Source organism: Nematostella vectensis, chromosome 8 (genome assembly GCF_932526225.1).
Source record: "Nematostella vectensis chromosome 8, jaNemVect1.1, whole genome shotgun sequence".
In the NCBI taxonomy this organism is placed as follows: Eukaryota; Metazoa; Cnidaria; class Anthozoa; order Actiniaria; family Edwardsiidae; genus Nematostella; species Nematostella vectensis.
This window is the reverse complement of record NC_064041.1, coordinates 5,295,895-5,316,960: the sequence shown is the minus strand read 5'-3', so window position 1 is coordinate 5,316,960 and position 21,066 is coordinate 5,295,895. Positions and strand designations below refer to the sequence as shown.

The following is a 21,066-nucleotide window of genomic DNA, read 5'->3' as shown; positions in this document are numbered from 1 at the left end:
ACAAACAAAGAAATGGAAAAGTATCAATCAAGAGAGGGGGGGGGGGGGGTCATTAACAACGATCACAAGAACTAGTCACCCATGTAGGTCCTTATTTATTTAATTGGTGGAGAACTTCAACCTTATCTGTATACTGCTCCGTGTGATTTACAGTGGTAAAGTAGTACAGTACATTTATATAACAGTAAACGTTTCTCTAACAATTGCTTGCACCAGCTTATTTTTTCTTCAATATAGAATTTTACAGAATACTGGAAATATCACCACACTAAAAATCGAACCACTCAATCAAGGCTTTTTCCAATAAATGTAAAAATAAATTCACGTATTTGATTTTGATCATGTAGAGTTCAATGTTTCCTTTTCTAGGTTGAGCAATTTGCTTGGTCATGTTACCACTGACCATGTTCAGTCATTCAGATTATATGTTACCGATGCTAACAGACTGGCGCCAATCTTGTTCTCAGTGCCTTCTGGGTAATTTTCAAAGTAGTGCCTAGATGGCTGGGATCGTCATATCTCCATTATTCTACCGCTGACCCACACAATTAGACATTGCATCCATTTTCTCATCGCAGTAGCTTTGGGTATAGATTTTGCGACAAAAGAAAGGCCTCGCTGCGATTCAGTCAGGAAGGCAGGGTTGGTCTCCTGCAGCTAGGCCCAGACTCCTTTCTCTCGCCACCTCGCCGCCCTTGCACCGATCAGTTTTACCTATGCTTCTGGCTTCTGTAGTTAAAGAGCCCTGTTAGCCAAACCTTTGCTATTGTCTTCATTCGAAATTTGGAAGACTAATTATTAAAAAATCAAAATGACCATCTTAAAACAAAGTCTTACACATTTCGATCGAAAACATCACAATAGATTTCCCAAATTTACCGAAGCTTTGTCGCACTTGGCACTTTGCTAGGATGCCAAAATGACGGCTGACAGGTAATTTGTCCATGGATGTTGGTCCGATAGCGCTACTCGTAATGTTTGCAGTGTGAATAGGGTCTCTGGTTGTTTACCATTTAATCGGAAATTCCGGAAGGAGATCCCAGTTCTTCCGTAATGCCAGAATGGTAAAAAGAAGTTTCTTATATATCAAAATTTCCGGTGTGACTTATGTGCCATTTGCTTCTGTACCCAGAAATTCTACTTTTGGGGTCTGGGGAATAGTGGACGCTGGGGGCCTCGGTCAAATATTCTATGGAAAAAAAAAATGGTACACGATTTTTCGGAATTTCTGGTATCTCCGTTGAAAGTGGGCAACCTCTCAAGTAATTCTACTTTTTCCGGAATTTTCCAGTGGGAGAAATCTGTACAATTTACAAAATAACCAGAAGTACCGGAACTTCCGATTAAATTGTAAACAACCAGGGTGTAGACATGCCTTGCTACGACCATGTCTCCGCCTGGTAGCGTCTTGTCCTCTCAAGCTCAGCGAATAATGCTTCCGCCTCGCTTTCGCTCATCTCTCCCTCCTTACAAAACACCTCGATCAAGGCTTCTTTCACATCTATCAGCATGCGCTTGGAATTCCTAGGAAAAAAATGTTAGATATTAAAATGGTCTGTATCATCGTCCGCCTAAATTTTGCGAGTTTTGCAAAGTCTGGTCAATTATTTAAAAAAAAAACAGTTTCTGGCTTCCATCATTCAAGCTAAATGGAAATAATTCTCAGTGTTTTGATTGGTTAGCGCCTAGCTCACGTTTAGCTTACTTGAGTCACGTGTATTTTACTGCATGTTTTTCAAATTGTGCAATTTTCGCCACAGATTTCCAAGGCAGGGTGCGGTGAGATGGTTTAGCAAAACCTTTGATGAACGTTGATTTGAAAGAAAGCCGTGATAAAGTTTTTTAAATTGAATTTTAAAAACAGGAGTACAAAGTATTACCAAAACCGCCGTAGAGTGTACGGTGGTTGAGGCCCCTGGTTCCGTATGTTTGAAAAAACCCTTACTGCCACAAAAGATCAATGCAAATGAGGTGTGATTCTGTAGCGACCTAAAACCCTTGTATCGCTACAGAATTCAATCCATCTTGGATAAAAACTCCATTCGCTAGCTAAGTTCTATTGCTAATTCCATTGAAGGCTGGCCATGACTTACCCAGCGAGATAGCATATCGCCCGATGATTGTTGATGAGGTCCCAAATTAGTGAACTTTGCTCGCGGATTCGATGCTGGACATAAATCTTACCATCCTGAGATCAAGCGATGAACAACCAGTCAGCAAATCAATAACAATTTTTCTAGTTAGGTTTGTGCTACCATATGGTTTCACGCGAGCTGTTATCAAGGGTTGTAATAGAACGGCCATTTGATATTTGACTGGCAAGTCGGTAACAAAAAATCCCAATTAAAATATCGAAAAAGTCAAAATCTTTAGAAGTAAAAAATAACGAAACAAACGAAAACAAAAAAACAACAAGAAATCATTGGCTAACGGCTCAGGGACATCCATTGAAACAAATATCAAACATGCTCTCCTCGTCCCCGCCCCCGTCAAAAAAATCAAATCTTCGGTCCCTTATTTTCATCAAATTTTCAATGCGTACAGTTTACCTACCGTTGCTTGGTGTTCACGCATCATTTTAATAATAGTTAAAACTATTATTGGTCGCTATTAAGTGGTCCTGTGTTCTATACAAGTTTTGAAAGCCGCTAATGAACACTTGACAGCGAAAGCAGACGAACCTGATCACGTCAGCGCGTGGAGGAATGGGAGGAATACGTACCTGGTCACGTCAGCGCGTGGAGAAATGGGAGGGATACGTACCTGGTCACGTCAGCGCGTGGAGGAATGGGAGGGATACGTACCTGGTCACGTCAGCGAGTGGAGGAATGGGAGGGATACGTACCTGGTCACGTCAGCGAGTGGAGGAATGGGAGGAATACGTACCTGGTCACGTCAGCGCGTGGAGGAATGGGAGGGATACGTACCTGGTCACGTCAGCGCGTAGAGGAATGGGAGGGATACGTACCTGGTCACGTCAGCGCGTGGAGGAATGGGAGGGATACGTACCTGGTCACGTCAGCGCGTGGAGGAATGGGAGGGATACGTACCTGGTCGCGCGAGAAAGCAGTAAAGACACTCAAACATCCAGTCTCGCTGAGCTCTTTCCACTGATTTTCAAAAAAGAAATCTGCGTTCTTGTTGCGAGAGCCAAAAAACAGCACACATTTCGATCCTGGAAATAAAATTCAAAATGTGATAAAAGCTTATAAATTAAATTTAAAGGGGGGTGCACTTTCACGATTATACTAAGATTTGAACATTATTTCGAAAAGATGGCAATTAGTAAAAATTGTGCGTAGTAACCGAAATGATCCTTCAGCTTTATTAAATAATATTTTATAGGTCAAGCAAATACATTAAAATAAAATAAAATCGTGATTTCATCATCTCACATCCAACCTTCGTGCACTGGAAAAAGTCGCTCTTCGATAAAACTTCTGAAAGGCGCAACACCAGTTCCTAGAAAAAAAAACGTTATTGTAATAAGTGCTAAAAAATCAAGAATACAAAAAAATAACATCGCGAGTCATAGTTAAATGAGCTTCAAATGCGACACTACTCGTTAGATGCGGACTGCTACGCTCAAGTTATATTCTAGAGTGAAGGCATTGTCTCTAAGTTGTAACCACTGGTTATATTAATGTTCCTCAATATCGGAAGGTGTGATGCGTGGAGACACGGGACCCCCGGCTTAACGTCCGTAACAGGAAAGACAGGGGGATTAATGGTCCCTTAAAGTAAAAATTTTTACCCCTTTAGATAACATCCCAAGCTGACATGATCTCGAACATGGAACCTCTGGCTTAGGAAAGCGCTACGTATTGCCTGGTGCACACTAGTGACATAACGACATAGGCGCGCACTCTGTTTAGCCCGACATAACGACATGGACATAATGACATGAAAAATCATGTTCTTTCTCTTATGTCGTTGTGTCCGTGTCGTCATGCCGGGCTTATGTCAAAATGTCGAAGCATTCTCACTTGAACATACGAAGATAAGAGTGTGCGTGCCCATGTCGTTTTGTCATTATGTCACAAGTTTGCACCACGCATTACTAAAAAATTAAGGAGTACAATAAACTAGTGCAGCAATGTCTTTCTCGTGTGAGCGAAAAAAAACAATCTGTAAATCTACCTGGTCCTATCATTAGTAGCGGTACTGTATGGTCTAAGGGCAGACTGATGGTGCCGCGTTTGACCCAGACAGGCACTCGGCTTCGATTCGGTAGAGATGACAGCCAGGTGGAGCACAGGCCACGTCTAGGCTTTGAAATTTTGGTCTGGTATTTAACAACAGCCATCAAAATCTCAATCTCATCTGGGTGTGCCTGAAGTAAAATGGGAAAGAATGTTTAGGGATACAACAATAAACAGACATTGCCAAAAGCTCTGACAGAGACTTTCTCATCAAAAATGATTCATTTAGCTTATTGGATGCAATACATAAGGCTTCAGTATTCTACTCTATACGTCTACCATTTGGGTGGATGAATACAGAAGCTGTACGTCTACCATTTGGGTGGATGCAATACAGAAAGCTTCAGTACTCTACTATATACGTCTACCATTTGGGTAGATGCAATACAAAAAGCTTCAGTCCTCTACTGTACGTCTACTATTTGGGTGGATGCAATACAGAAGGCTTCAGTATTCTACTATACGTCTACCATTTGGGTGGATGCAATACAGAAGGTTTCAGTACTCTACTGTACGTCTACCATTTGGGTAGATGCAATACAGAAGGTTTCAGTACTCTACTGTACGTCTACCATTAGGGTGGAGGCAATACAGAAGGCTTCAGTATTCTACTCTATAGGTCTACCATTTGGGTGGACGCAATACAGAAGGTTTCAGTACTCTACTGTACGTCTACCATTTGGGTGGATGCAATACAGAAGGCTTAAGTATTCTACTGTACGTCTACCATTTGGGTGGACGCAATACAGAAGGCTTCAGTATTCTACTATACGTCTACCATTTGGGTGGATGCAATACAAAAGGCTTCAGTATTCAACTCTATACGTCTACCATTTGGGTGGATGCAATACAAAAGGCTTCCGTACTCTACTGTACGTCTACCATTCGGGTGGATGCAATACAGAAGGCTTCAGTATTCTACTATACGTCTACCATTTGGGTGGATGCAATACAGAAGGCTTCAGTACTCTACTGTACGTCTACCATTCGGGTGGATGCAATACAGAAGGCTTCAGGATTCTACTGTACGTCTACCATTTGGGTGGATGCAATACAGAAGGCTTCAGTATTCTACTGTACGTCTACCATTTGGGTGGATGCAATACAGAAGGCTTCAGTACTCTACTGTACGTCTACCATTTGGGTGGAGGCAATACAGACGGCTTTAGTATTCTACTGTACGTCTACCATCAGGGTGGATGCAATACAGAAGGCTTCAGTATTCTACTCTATACGTCTACCATTTGGGTGGATGCAATACAGAAGGCTTCAGTATTCTACTGTACGTCTACCATTTGGGTGGATGCCATACAGAAGGCTTCAGTATTCTACTCTATACGTCTACCATTTGGGTGGATACAATACAGAAGGCTTCAGTACTCTACTGTACGTCTACCATTTGGGTGGATGCAATACAGAAGGCTTCAGTATTCTATTCTATACGTCTACCATTTGGGTGGATACAATACAGAAGGCTTCAGTACTCTACTGTACGTCTATCATTAGGGTGGAGGCAATACAGAAGGCTTCAGTATTCTATTCTATACGTCTACCATTTGGGTGGATACAATACAGAAGGCTTCAGTACTCTACTGTACGTCTATCATTAGGGTGGAGGCAATACAGAAGGCTTCAGTATTCTACTCTATACGTCTACCATTTGGGTGGATACAATACAGAAGGCTTCAGTACTCTACTGTACGTCTATCATTAGGGTGGAGGCAATACAGAAGACTTCAGTATTCTATTCTATACGTCTACCATTTGGGTGGATGCAATACAGAAGGCTTCAGTATTCTACTCTATACGTCTACCATTTGGGTGGATGCAATACAGAAGGCTTCAGTATTCTATTCTATACGTCTACCATCTGGGTGGATGCAATACAGAAGGCTTCAGTATTCTACTCTATACGTCTACCATTTGGGTGGATGCAATACAGAAGGCTTCAGTATTCTACTGTACGTCTACCATTTGGGTGGATGCAATACAGAAGGCTTCCGTATTCTACTGTACGTCTACCATTAGGGGTGGATGCAATACAGAAGGCTTCAGTACTCTACTGTACGTCTACCATTTGGGTGGACGCAATACAGAAGGCTTCAGTATTCTACTCTATACGTCTACCATTTGGGTGGATGCCATACAGAAGGCTTCAGTATTCTACTGTACGTCTACCATTTGGGTGGACGCAATACAGAAGGCTTCAGTATTCTACTGTACGTCTACCATTTGGGTGGATGCAATACAGAAGGCTTCAGTATTCTACTATACGTCTACCATTTGGGTGGATGCAATACAGAAGGCTTCCGTACTCTACTGTACGTCTACCATTCGGGTGGATGCCATACAGAAGGCTTCAGTATTCTACTGTACGTCTACCATTTGGGTGGATGCCATACAGACGGATTCAGTATTCTACTGTACGTCTACCATCAGGGTGGATGCAATACAGAAGGCTTCAGTATTCTACTCTATACGTCTACCATTTGGATGGATACAATACAGAAGCCTTCAGTACTCTACTGTACGTCTACCATTAGTGTGGATGCAATACAGAAGGCTTCAGTATTCTACTTTATACGTCTACCATTTGGGTGGATGCCATACAGAAGGCTTCAGTATTCTACTGTATGTCTACCATTTGGGTGGACGCAATACAGAAGGCTTCAGTATTCTACTGTACGTCTACCATTTGGGTGGTTGCAATACAAAAGGCTTCAGTATTCTACTATACGTCTACCGTTCGGGTGGATGCAATACAGAAGGCTTCAGTATTCTACTATACATCTACCATTTGGGTGGATGCAATACAGAAGGCTTCCGTACTCTACTGTACGTCTACCATTCGGGTGGATGCCATACAGAAGGCTTCAGTATTCTACTGTACATCTACCATTTGGGTGGATGCCATACAGACGGCTTCAGTATTCTACTGTACGTCTACCATCAGGGTGGATGCAATACAGAAGGCTTCAGTATTCTACTCTATACGTCTACCATTTGGGTGGATACAATACAGAAGGCATCCGTATTCTACTGTACGTCTACCATTAGGGTGGATGCAATACAGAAGGCTTCCGTACTCTACTGTACGTCTACCATTAGGGTGGATGCAATACAGAAGGCTTCAGTATTCTACTCTATACGTCTACCATTTGGGTGGATGCAATACAGAAGGCTTCAGTATTCTACTGTACGTCTACCATTTGGGTGGACGCAATACAGAAGGCTTCAGTATTCTACTCTATACGTCTACCATTTGGGTGGATGCCATACAGAAGGCTTCAGTATTCTACTGTACGTCTACCATTTGGGTGGACGCAATACAGAAGGCTTCAGTATTCTACTGTACGTCTACCATTTGGGTGGATGCAATACAAAAGGCTTCAGTATTCTACTATACGTCTACCATTCGGGTGGATGCAATACAGAAGGCTTCAGTATTCTACTATACGTCTACCATTTGGGTGGATGCAATACAGAAGGCTTCAGTACTCTACTGTACGTCTACCATTCGGGTGGATGCCATACAGAAGGCTTCAGTATTCTACTGTACGTCTACCATTTGGGTGGATGCTATACAGACGGCTTCAGTATTCTACTGTACGTCTACCATCAGGGTGGATGCAATACAGAAGGCTTCAGTATTCTACTCTATACGTCTACCATTTGGGTGGATGCAATACAGAAGGCTTCAGTATTCTATTCTATACGTCTACCATCTGGGTGGATGCAATACAGAAGGCTTCAGTATTCTACTCTATACGTCTACCATTTGGGTGGATGCAATACAGAAGGCTTCAGTATTCTACTGTACGTCTACCATTTGGGTGGATGCAATACAGAAGGCTTCCGTATTCTACTGTACGTCTACCATTAGGGGTGGATGCAATACAGAAGGCTTCAGTACTCTACTGTACGTCTACCATTTGGGTGGACGCAATACAGAAGGCTTCAGTATTCTACTCTATACGTCTACCATTTGGGTGGATGCCATACAGAAGGCTTCAGTATTCTACTGTACGTCTACCATTTGGGTGGACGCAATACAGAAGGCTTCAGTATTCTACTGTACGTCTACCATTTGGGTGGATGCAATACAGAAGGCTTCAGTATTCTACTATACGTCTACCATTTGGGTGGATGCAATACAGAAGGCTTCCGTACTCTACTGTACGTCTACCATTCGGGTGGATGCCATACAGAAGGCTTCAGTATTCTACTGTACGTCTACCATTTGGGTGGATGCCATACAGACGGATTCAGTATTCTACTGTACGTCTACCATCAGGGTGGATGCAATACAGAAGGCTTCAGTATTCTACTCTATACGTCTACCATTTGGATGGATACAATACAGAAGCCTTCAGTACTCTACTGTACGTCTACCATTAGTGTGGATGCAATACAGAAGGCTTCAGTATTCTACTTTATACGTCTACCATTTGGGTGGATGCCATACAGAAGGCTTCAGTATTCTACTGTATGTCTACCATTTGGGTGGACGCAATACAGAAGGCTTCAGTATTCTACTGTACGTCTACCATTTGGGTGGTTGCAATACAAAAGGCTTCAGTATTCTACTATACGTCTACCGTTCGGGTGGATGCAATACAGAAGGCTTCAGTATTCTACTATACATCTACCATTTGGGTGGATGCAATACAGAAGGCTTCCGTACTCTACTGTACGTCTACCATTCGGGTGGATGCCATACAGAAGGCTTCAGTATTCTACTGTACATCTACCATTTGGGTGGATGCCATACAGACGGCTTCAGTATTCTACTGTACGTCTACCATCAGGGTGGATGCAATACAGAAGGCTTCAGTATTCTACTCTATACGTCTACCATTTGGGTGGATACAATACAGAAGGCATCCGTATTCTACTGTACGTCTACCATTAGGGTGGATGCAATACAGAAGGCTTCCGTACTCTACTGTACGTCTACCATTAGGGTGGATGCAATACAGAAGGCTTCAGTATTCTACTCTATACGTCTACCATTTGGGTGGATGCAATACAGAAGGCTTCAGTATTCTACTGTACGTCTACCATTTGGGTGGACGCAATACAGAAGGCTTCAGTATTCTACTCTATACGTCTACCATTTGGGTGGATGCAATACAAAAGGCTTCAGTATTCTACTATACGTCTACCATTTGGGTGGATGCAATACAGAAGGCTTCCGTACTCTACTATACGTCTACCATTTGGGTGGACGCAATACAGAAGGCTTCAGTATTCTACTGTACGTCTACCATTTGGGTGGATGCCATACAGACGGCTTCAGTATTCTACTGTACGTCTACCATCAGGGTGGATGCAATACAGAAGGCTTCAGTATTCTACTCTATACGTCTACCATTTGGATGGATACAATACAGAAGCCTTCAGTACTCTACTGTACGTCTACCATTAGTGTGGATGCAATACAGAAGGCTTCAGTATTCTACTCTATACGTCTACCATTTGGGTGGATGCCATACAGAAGGCTTCAGTATTCTACTGTATGTCTACCATTTGGGTGGACGCAATACAGAAGGCTTCAGTATTCTACTGTACGTCTACCATTTGGGTGGATGCAATACAAAAGGCTTCAGTATTCTACTCTATACGTCTACCATTTGGGTGGATGCAATACAGAAGGCTTCAGTACTCTACTGTACGTCTACCATTAGGGTGATGCAATAAAGAAGGCTTCAGTATTCTACTGTACGTCTACCATTTGGGTGGATGCAATACAAAAGGCTTCAGTATTCTACTATACGTCTACCATTTGGGTGGATGCAATACAGAAGGCTTCCGTACTCTACTATACGTCTACCATTTGGGTGGATGCAATACAGAAGGCTTCCGTACTCTACTGTACGTCTACCATTTGGGTGGATGCCATACAGACGGCTTCAGTATTCTACTGTACGTCTACCATTTGGGTGGATGCAATACAGAAGACTTCAGTATTCTACTCTATACGTCTACCATTTGGGTGGATACAATACAGAAGGCTTCAGTACTCTACTGTACGTCTACCATTAGGGTGGAGGCAATACAAAAGGCTTCAGTATTCTACTGTACGTCTACCATTTGGGTGGAGGCAATACAGAAGGCTTCAGTATTCTACTGTACGTCTACCATTTGGGTGGATGCAATACAGAAGGCTTCAGTATTCTACTCTATACGTCTACCATTTGGGTGGATACAATACAGAAGGCTTTAGTATTCTACTGTACGTCTATTATTTGGGTGGATGCAATACAGAAGGCTTCAGTATTCTACTCTATACGTCTACCATTTGGGTGGATGCAATACAGAAGGCTTCAGTACTCTACTGTACGTCTACCATTAGGGTGATGCAATAAAGAAGGCTTCAGTATTCTACTGTACGTCTACCATTTGGGTGGATGCAATACAGAAGGCTTCAGTATTCTACTCTATACGTCTACCATTTGGGTGGATGCAATACAGAAGGCTTCAGTATTCTATTCTATACGTCTACCATTTGGGTGGATGCAATACAGAAGGCTTCAGTATTCTACTCTATACGTCTACCATTTGGGTGGATGCAATACAGAAGGCTTCAGTATTCTACTGTACGTCTACCATTTGGGTGGATGCAATACAGAAGGCTTCCGTATTCTACTGTACGTCTACCATTAGGGTAGATGCAATACAGAAGGCTTCAGTACTCTACTGTACGTCTACCATTAGGGTGGATGCAATACAGAAGGCTTCAGTATTCTACTGTACGTCTACCATTTGGGTGGACGCAATACAGAAGGCTTCAGTATTCTACTCTATACGTCTACCATTTGGGTGGATGCCATACAGAAGGCTTCAGTATTCTACTGTACGTCTACCATTTGGGTGGACGCAATACAGAAGGCTTCAGTATTCTACTGTACGTCTACCATTTGGGTGGATGCAATACAAAAGGCTTCAGTATTCTACTATACGTCTACCATTTGGGTGGATGCAATACAGAAGGCTTCCGTACTCTACTGTACGTCTACCATTCGGGTGGATGCCATACAGAAGGCTTCAGTATTCTACTGTACGTCTACCATTTGGGTGGATGCCATACAGACAGCTTCAGTATTCTACTGTACGCCTACCATCAGGGTGATTGCAATACAGAAGGCTTCAGTATTCTACTCTATACGTCTACCATTTGGATGGATACAATACAGAAGCCTTCAGTACTCTACTGTACGTCTACCATTAGTGTGGATGCAATACAGAAGGCTTCAGTATTCTACTCTATACGTCTACCATTTGGGTGGATGCCATACAGAAGGCTTCAGTATTCTACTGTATGTCTACCATTTGGGTGGACGCAATACAGAAGGCTTCAGTATTCTACTGTACGTCTACCATTTGGGTGGATGCAATACAAAAGGCTTCAGCATTCTACTATACGTCTACCATTCGGGTGGATGCAATACAGAAGGCTTCAGTATTCTACTATACGTCTACCATTTGGGTGGATGCAATACAGAAGGCTTCCGTACTCTACTGTACGTCTACCATTCGGGTGGATGCCATACAGAAGGCTTCAGTATTCTACTGTACATCTACCATTTGGGTGGATGCCATACAGACGGCTTCAGTATTCTACTGTACGTCTACCATCAGGGTGGATGCAATACAGAAGGCTTCAGTATTCTACTCTATACGTCTACCATTTGGGTGGATACAATACAGAAGGCTTCCGTACGTCTACCATTAGGGTGGATGCAATACAGAAGGCTTCCGTACTCTACTGTACGTCTACCATTAGGGTGGATGCAATACAGAAGGCTTCAGTATTCTACTCTATACGTCTACCATTTGGGTGGATGCAATACAGAAGGCTTCAGTATTCTACTGTACGTCTACCATTTGGGTGGACGCAATACAGAAGGCTTCAGTATTCTACTCTATACGTCTACCATTTGGGTGGATGCCATACAGAAGGCTTCAGTATTCTACTGTACGTCTACCATTTGGGTGGACGCAATACAGAAGGCTTCAGTATTCTACTGTACGTCTACCATTTGGGTGGATGCAATACAAAAGGCTTCAGTATTCTACTATACGTCTACCATTCGGGTGGATGCAATACAGAAGGCTTCAGTATTCTACTATACGTCTACCATTTGGGTGGATGCAATACAGAAGGCTTCCGTACTCTACTGTACGTCTACCATTCGGGTGGATGCCATACAGAAGGCTTCAGTATTCTACTGTACGTCTACCATTTGGGTGGATGCAATACAGAAGGCTTCAGTATTCTACTGTACGTCTACCATTTGGGTGGATGCAATACAGAAGGCTTCAGTATTCTACTCTATACGTCTACCATTTGGGTGGATGCAATACAGAAGGCTTCAGTATTCTACTGTACGTCTACCATTTGGGTGGATGCAATACAGAAGACTTCAGTATTTTACTGTACGTCTACCATTTGGGTGGATGCAATACAGAAGGCTTCAGTATTCTACTCTATACGTCTACCATTTGGGTGGATGCAATACAGAAGGCTTCAGTATTCTACTGTACGTCTACCATTTGGGTGGATGCAACACACAGGCTTAACAAGTTTTCTACTGTACGTCTACCTTTTGGGCGGATGCTATGGAAAAGGCTCTTGGTTGAATCGCAGGAATTAGGTCAAGGAGATACTCGAATGGAAGGTTTGCACTAGCTTGTGGAAAATCCTGTAGAACCTGAGAACAATAGAACGGAAGGATTATTATTATTATTTCCAGCAACAGCTCTTGGTGCCTCTATATCGTAGGACAATTTACACTAACATTACGATTTGACCTAAAGGAAAAGACAGAAAGGTAAGCTTACCTCTAGTGTACTCCTCTTCTGTCTGTAACAGTATGAATACAGATCTTCCTAAAAGGGATAGCAACAGGAAACAAAAATTTAGTCAATGACGAGTAAAGGTTAAAGAAAGTCGATCAACAGCTTCGTTATTTTTTTATAATTGAAAATACAACACTTTATTCGCTAGGAAACTTCAAAATAACAATCTACGCATAAAGTCAGATCCGTTAAGACTATATTCTATTAATTGAAAATCTTGTGATTGATCGCTTTAATTAGCCGATGGAAATGGGTGCTTTTTGTCACTCATAACTGAGCCGGAGCATGGAATGTCGGAGTTATTGGCTTTCTTTAAAGTGAATATCAAATTTGCAGGCATGTAATATTGTAATGCTTGAGGGGGGTGGGCCAGCATACATAAATATTATGCAAGAAAGTCCTAGATACTGTATACAGCAATTAGATTAACTAGAGGTGTGCATGTGCAACTTTGAGCTATGTAGATGTCTTCGTACAATGTAGGATGGGTCGGGTGTGTCTCATTACAAAAGTAGGAATAGGGGGAGGTGCATTGGAGAGGGGCACCGGTGATTACGTTTTGGTCTGTTAAAGCGGCAATTGCACTAATTTACTTTGGAGGGCCGACGGAAACCTCAACTCAGAAGAGACAAAAGAATCTATTAGAATCCGCACTATTCAAAAGGCCATCCGTTCTAAATTATCAGTCACATCTTCAAAGAAACATCTAATAGACACTGCTTTTACAATTTTAAAATATTTTTTGCGTTGTCTGTTTAAAGTTATTTAAAAATGCCACCATTGTTTTTCACCTGAGCAAAAGAAAAAGGTGTAAAAAGGCATCAATTTCCATTGGCGGATTTAAGGATGTCATAGAGGTAAGGTACATTGGAATTGGATAGCAGGGAAAATTTTAAGTCAAAAACATAAAGCCATGTAAGTAGGGTCTTTAAGAATGTTAATGAGTCGTTCATTTACCTGTGGCTTTCAGACCCAGACATACATTAAGCCAGGTACAGTGAATGGTAAAGTAGTAGCAGAATATATAAGGCTGATCAAGGTGCAATGAATAACGTTGAATGAGTCTGTTATATACCTGTCCTTCTGCAGATGCAAAATCTTGCAGCTTTTCTTTTTCAAGTTCTGACGATGTGAAGTGAGAAAGCAACTCGAAAAAGTACCTCCGGGGCACTCCCTGAATATCAAGATAATGCTCCACCAGGAACCTTATACTGCAGGGTCTGGAAAGCCTTCTTGAAACAGGGATATCTAAAAAAACATGGCGACAGACGCTGTGTAAGGGGTTTTGAAGGCAAGGTGATTGCCATTGCTATTTTGCTATTTTGTTAATCCAAGACTGATTGCCCAAGGCTTCTAATAAAACTTCAAAAGAAACAATTAATGAAAGACATACAGTACTAGTGGTTTGGATAGACTGCAATGAAACATGGGTGTAGTGGTTCAGATATACAGCAATTAAATAATATCCTGAAAACTTAACCTTTGACAATGACTGTCTTGTAGTAAAGGTCCTTTTTAGGCTAAGATACCTGGATTTGTTTGTTGGAGGGTAAAATTCTTGTCTGGATCGAGATGGAGGAAGCTCATAAACTCTTCTGCTGTGTCCGAAAGATTGCTTGGCTGGACCATAACAACATCTCCTGGTGAATAACTAATAACATCTCCTGGTGAATCAATAACTAATAACATCTTCTGGTGAATAACTAATAACATCTCCTGGTGAATCAATAACTAATAACATCTTCTGGTGAATAACTAATAACATCTCCTGGTGAATAACTAATAACATCTCCTGGTAAATAACTAATAACATCTCCTGGTGAATAACTAATAATATCTCCTGGTGAATAACTAATAATATCTTCTGGTGAATAACTTATAACATCTCCCGGTGAATAACTAATAACATCTCCTGGTAAATAACTAATAACATCTCCTGGTGAATAACTAATAATATCTCCTGGTGAATAACTAATAATATCTCCTGGTGAATAACTTATAACATCTCCCTGTGAATAACTAATAACATCTCCTGGTGAATAACTAATAACATCTCCTGGTAAATAATTAATAACATCTCCTGGTGAATAACTAATAATATCTCCTGGTGAATAACTAATAATATCTCCTGGGAAATAACTAATAACATCTCCTGGGAAATAACTAATAACATCTCCTGGTGAATAACTAATAACATCTCCTGGTAAATAACTAATAACATCTCCTGGTGAATAACTAATAATATCTCCTGGTGAATAACTAATAATATCTCCTGGTGAATAACTTATAACATCTCCCGGTGAATAACTAATAACATCTCCTGGTGAATAACTAATAACATCTCCTGGTAAATAATTAATAACATCTCCTGGTGAATAACTAATAATATCTCCTGGTGAATAACTAATAATATCTCCTGGGAAATAACTAATAACATCTCCTGGGAAATAACTAATAACATCTCCTGGTGAATAACTAATAACATCTCCTGGTAAATAACTAATAACATCTCCTGGTAAATAACTAATAATATCTCCTGGTGAATAACTAATAACATCTCCTGGTGAATCAATAACTAATAACATCTCCTGGTGAATAACTAATAACATCTCCTGGTGAATAACTAATAACATCTCCTGGTGAATAACTAATAATATCTCCTGGTGAATAACTAATAACATCTCCTGGTAAATAACTAATAATATCTCCTGGTGAATAACTAATAACATCTCCTGGTGAATAACTAATAATATCTCCTGGTGAATAACTAATAACATCTCCTGGTGAATAACTAATAACATCTCCTGGTGAATAACTAATAACATCTCCTGGTGAATAACTAATAATATCTCCTGGTGAATAACTAATAACATCTCCTGGTAAATAACTAATAATATCTCCTGGTGAATAACTAATAACATCTCCTGGTGAATAACTTATAACATCTCCTGGTGAATAACTAATAACATCTCCTGGTGAATAACTAATAACATCTCCTGGTGAATAACTAATAACATCTCCTGGTGAATAACTAATAATATCTCCTGGTGAATAACTAATAACATCTCCTGGTGAATCAATAACTAATAACATCTCCTGGTGAATAACTAATAACATCTCCTGGTGAATAACTAATAACATCTCCTGGTAAATATCTAATAACATCTCCTGGTGAATAACTAATAACATCTCCTGGAAAATAACTAATAACATCTCCTGGTGAATAACTAATAACATCTCCTGGTGAATAACTTATAACATCTCCCGGTGAATAACTAATAACATCTCCTGGTGAATCAATAACTAATAACATCTTCTGGTGAATAACTAATAACATCTCCTGGTGAATAACTAATAACATCTCCTGGTAAATAACTAATAACATCTCCTGGTGAATAACTAATAATATCTCCTGGTGAATAACTAATAACATCTCCTGGTGAATAACTAATAATATCTCCTGGTGAATAACTAATAACATCTCCTGGTGAATAACTAATAACATCTCCTGGTGAATAACTAATAACATCTCCTGGTGAATAACTAATAATATCTCCTGGTGAATAACTATTAACATATCCTGGTGAATAACTTATAACATCTCCTGGTGAATAACTAATAACATCTCCTGGTGAATAACTAATAACATCTCCTGGTGAATAACTAATAATATCTCCTGATGAATAACTAATAACATCTCCTGGTGAATAACTAATAACATCTCCTGGTGAATCAATAACTAATAACATCTTCTGGTGAATAACTAATAACATCTCCTGGTGAATAACTAATAACATCTCCTGGTGAATAACTAATAACATCTCCTGGTGAATAACTAATAATATCTCCTGGTGAATAACTAATAACATCTTCTAGGGAATAACTAATAACATCTTCTGGGGAATAACTAATAACATCTCCTGGTGAATAACTAATAAAATCTCCTGTTTAATAACTAACAATATCTCCTGGTGAATAACTAATAACATCTCCTGGTAAATAACTTATAACATTTCCTGGTTAATAACTAACAATATCTCTAGGTGAACAACTAATAACAGCTCCTGGTGAATAACTAACAATACCTCATAGTAAATAGACAATGAAATCAAAACATCTGGTTAATTAATAACTATCAACAACTCCTGGTAAATAACTAACAATATCTCATAGTTAATAAACAATAAAATCAAATCATCTGGTTAATTAATAACTAACATCTCCTGATGAATACCTAATAAATTCAACTTCTGGTTAATACCCTAACTAACAATATCTTATTGTGAATAACTAATAACATCATTCTGGTAAATAACTGACGCCATCCCCTGGTTGATAACAATAACATCTTCAGGGGAATAACTAAAAATAATCATGATGAATAACTATTAACATCCCCTGGTAAAAAAATATAACATCTCATGGTAACTTACTAACAACATCTACTGGTGAATAACTAGTTGACAATTCCTGGTGAATAATTACAACAAGTAACTAAAAACATCTCCCCAAACACCCTGCATCACCTTCCCCCTTCCTTTCAGTCTATTGTTATTTACTTGTTGAAGCATGTCCATATCACCTACATGTAAACTTATGGTTACCCCAACCTACACAGGATCAAGTCAAAGTAGCCAAACAGCATCTCCCCACACCCCCTGCATTGCCCTTCCCACTGCATTCTTGGGGACCCAGGGCCTCCCGGAGATCAAGCACACAGGGAGCGCACAAGGAAGAAAAAGGAGTGAAAGACGCCCTGGAAAACTGCTCTGTAAAAGCAAATTTCCAAAAAGAGTTTCTAATCCAATTAGTCGCTTGACTAGACCTGGCTCCTATTTCCAATTAGCGCCTGTAAGAACAGTCTCAAAATTTGGATACCAAGTGGGAAAAGAAAAGCTATATGCTAAACATAACAAACAATATTGGGAAAATTTTGTTGAAAGGCCTGAAAGATTCTAGATAATTCAAGGGTTGACTCAAGTTTGAGGGATTTTATTTAAACTCTTTATTTGATTTACCTTTGATGTACAAAATAATATCGATGATCCTATCTATGTCAGGGTGTTCTCCAATGTATGCAGAAGGTATATTACCTGCTATTTTATAATGAAGCTGAGCAGGCAAATATATGATCGGATATTGTGCCCAAATTTCTCCTTGCTTGTGTTACCCTTGACAGACTCCAGACAAAATCTGATTGTGGGACTTTTACCCAACCGAGTAGGATTTGTTATTTAGGTGTTTGTGAAGTGTTACTATGCATGGGGTTTGTCTGCTCTTCTGATTAACAAGGAGCCCACTGATTGGCCTCATTTTCATTTAATTATAATGAGACCAATCAGAGAGTAAATTTGCTGCAGTTTTTAGAAATAGCTTTTACAAGCAGTTGCCCAGGGCATCTTTCACTCCTCTTTCCTTTTTGTGCGCTCCCTGTGTGCCCGATCTCAGCAACACCCTGGGTCCCTAAGGATGCTCCTACCCCCTGCCTTTGAGTCTGTTGATACTGTATTTGTAACAGTATTCCCATATAAATCTACAGGTAACCTTAGGGTTACCCCATCCTACACAGAGTTATCGATTCAGTTATTTAGTATTTAATACCTGATTCCTGAGCCACTTATGTCCAATTTCACAAGCCGTACATCTTGCCAATGATTAGAAGCAGTCACTCGGTCATTAGAAATAAGAGTGGCAAAGAATGGGGCTTGCTGACTAGCAGGTAAACCAACTGAAAAAGAAAAACATATTTGTATGCATATGACATTTAGATTATCCCAATCTAATTAAAAATTAATCCAGTCTAATCTAAACATTTTAAATTTTAAGGTGTTTCTTGAATCTAATTTAAATGTTTAGAATTATACAGTATCTATTCATTTATGTAAGAGGCAATTGATGATGACATCTCTTACATTCTAAAGAACTCTCTTCTGCAGGGGAGTCAGTGTAGATAATCTTGTATCTTGCAGGTGGCCTAAGGAAAAGACGATTTATTTCATTATCATCAGTTCCACAGCAACATAATTTTATCACTTCCACCATTGTTGTAACCCCCCTGCTAGCAAAGGCACCTTATCTTTCTTTTTTCTTCGCAACTGCAAGTGAAATACAAAGAAAAGATGCAACTTCTAGCAGGGAGTGTTGTCATTCCCCACCATCAACATTTGCATATTATTATTATTTCCATTGCCATTATATATCATAAGCATGATTATTTTCATCAATATAGCTGATGTCTTTATCAACCAGAGACCGCGGAGCATGTTGAAAAGTGGGAGGCTGAGAATTGAAAAAAATGTAATTAACAAAGGAAAGAGGAATAAGTCATAGTATTTGGGTTGTTCCTGTCACAAAAATTGATGGGCAGCACCCCCCAGCCCCTCCCCTTTTGCGGTGCCTGTCAACTTAATGCAATTAAAAATTACAACCCTGTATTTGGTACCTTTCATCTGCACTGATTATCTCTAGTCCAGGTGGAATAGGGTATACTGCAGATACCTTCTCCCATAATTCCTTTAGCCATGGATCAACCACAGCATCAGGACTAAAAAAAGGAATATACTATTATCATTAAATTATGACCATCAGCACAACAATCAAACCATCATCATCAATATTTAGATGATACAAAATGAAAATGAGCTTACCCTAGATCATGTTGATCATCAGCCAGCCCAACTGGTTGGAGAACACTAGCACTTAGCTGAAGCAAGCGTTTGTTCAGCTTTTTGGCAATAAAGTTAAATCTAGAAAAAAAACATTAAGTAAAATGGAATGGATTATTGTGGTCATTATTAGAGCTGGAAAAAGAAACATTAAGTTAAGAAAATTGGGAAAGTTATTTGGGTTTAAAGGAAGCATTCAGTGTTTTATTATGAAATATTATGTCTATCACTCTGCCTAACAGTTAGTCCGCCATGTTGGTTCTGGTTTTTGAGGGGTGAAAAGGGTGCGTCCCTATACCTTTTTATTGCGCCGTTTCACGTTTAAAATAAAGAGTACAGTTCATTAGACATACTTTGGGTACGAGGAGTCCCCAAGGCCTAACACTGAGAATGATAACTGCTGCAGGGAATGCGCAGGCAGATTTCTCCTCATAATGAATCGCCAGAACTTTTTCATATTATCTGGCTCATCGCCTTGTCCAGTCGTCGCACAAACAAACACAACCAGGTCCTCTTTGATAAGGTCAGCCTTTGAACAGATATGAGAGATCTGCAGTTATCTTGCAAAATAATCAATCATTAGTGATATTTTATGAAAGTATACTGTACAAAATATACCCCCAAATTTCGATATCAAAAAAATCAAGAACTTGCAAAATCTTGGCCGATTTTTAAAATTTAAGTACCAAACAATTTTTTAAAATGAGATATATGTATTTTATTTTATATATTTTATCATTACATTGTTACTTTGTTATACAACTAAAATATGTTAATCAACAAAAAAGGAGCAATCGGGGGATACAATCAAACAAAAGCAACAAATATTCGTCAATTTACTTTAAAGCTTTCTAGAACGCATAAATGGAAGGAATATTTACTGCCATAGCGTGAGATATTTAAATCAATTTTGTTGTAACGCTTCCTTATTTTATGGGGACGAAGACATGAGCTGGTGAAATTTAACATTTATCTGAAATCTTACCACATTATAATCATCCAACGCAAGCACGCGAGCAGAGATGTGCCGTCGTCTCCCCTCTCTGCCTATCCTTTCGGCTACTTCTTGAGCTGTGCCGGTCTGTGAGCCGTAGAGAACGGTCAAGCGCTTCTTTCCCGCCGCGGCCGCCATATTGGATTGCGCTACCATGAGTCAGCAGCTTGGGATACCTGTGGCTTAGCAGAAGGAGAAAAAAGACATTTTCAAGATATTGTACCGTATCATGTTGGTGTTTTTAATTCTAAATGAAGAAAATCATTCGACGTACAGAAACATTAGGTAGAAATACTGTAATATGCAAGAAGCAGTATGTGGGTATCCTGTGTAAAAAGAATTT

The 21,066-nt window shown here is 39.9% G+C and overlaps 1 protein-coding gene across 2 annotated transcripts; it reads right to left on the bottom strand.

Moving 5' to 3' along the window:
- Positions 1-74: 74 nt before the first annotated feature.
- LOC5501705 (NADPH-dependent diflavin oxidoreductase 1) lies at positions 75-20,888 on the bottom strand. Of its 2 annotated transcripts, none has more exons than XM_032369999.2 (15): positions 20,715-20,888; positions 20,083-20,289; positions 19,712-19,810; positions 19,507-19,608; positions 18,977-19,038; positions 18,666-18,792; positions 14,594-14,715; positions 14,140-14,312; positions 13,047-13,094; positions 12,809-12,916; positions 4,141-4,333; positions 3,403-3,462; positions 3,051-3,175; positions 2,094-2,188; positions 75-1,524 (listed from the first exon to the last, which is right to left on the bottom strand). In XM_032369999.2, exons 2-15 carry the CDS (start codon positions 20,184-20,186, stop codon positions 1,380-1,382), a joined length of 1,563 nt encoding a protein of 520 aa, XP_032225890.2. In that variant the 5' UTR covers positions 20,187-20,289; positions 20,715-20,888; the 3' UTR covers positions 75-1,379. The 2 variants fall into 2 exon arrangements, with proteins under 2 accessions (XP_032225890.2, XP_001622977.3); XM_001622927.3 differs by having other exon boundaries at positions 20,083-20,258.
- Positions 20,889-21,066: the final 178 nt, after the last annotated feature.

Excerpts from the sequence above, each read along its gene's own strand:
- LOC5501705 (XM_001622927.3), bottom strand. The coding sequence starts at position 20,879 with ATGGTAGCGCAATCCAATATGGCGGCCGCGGCGGGAAAGAAGCGCTTG. Across the intron at positions 18,793-18,976 it reads AGAAGAGAGTTCTTTAGAAT|TTGGTTTACCTGCTAGTCAG; the intron begins GTAAGAGATGTC and ends TTTCTTTTTCAG. Across the intron at positions 2,189-3,050 it reads CTGCTTTCTCGCGCGACCAG|GATGGTAAGATTTATGTCCA; the intron begins GTACGTATCCCT and ends GCTTGATCTCAG.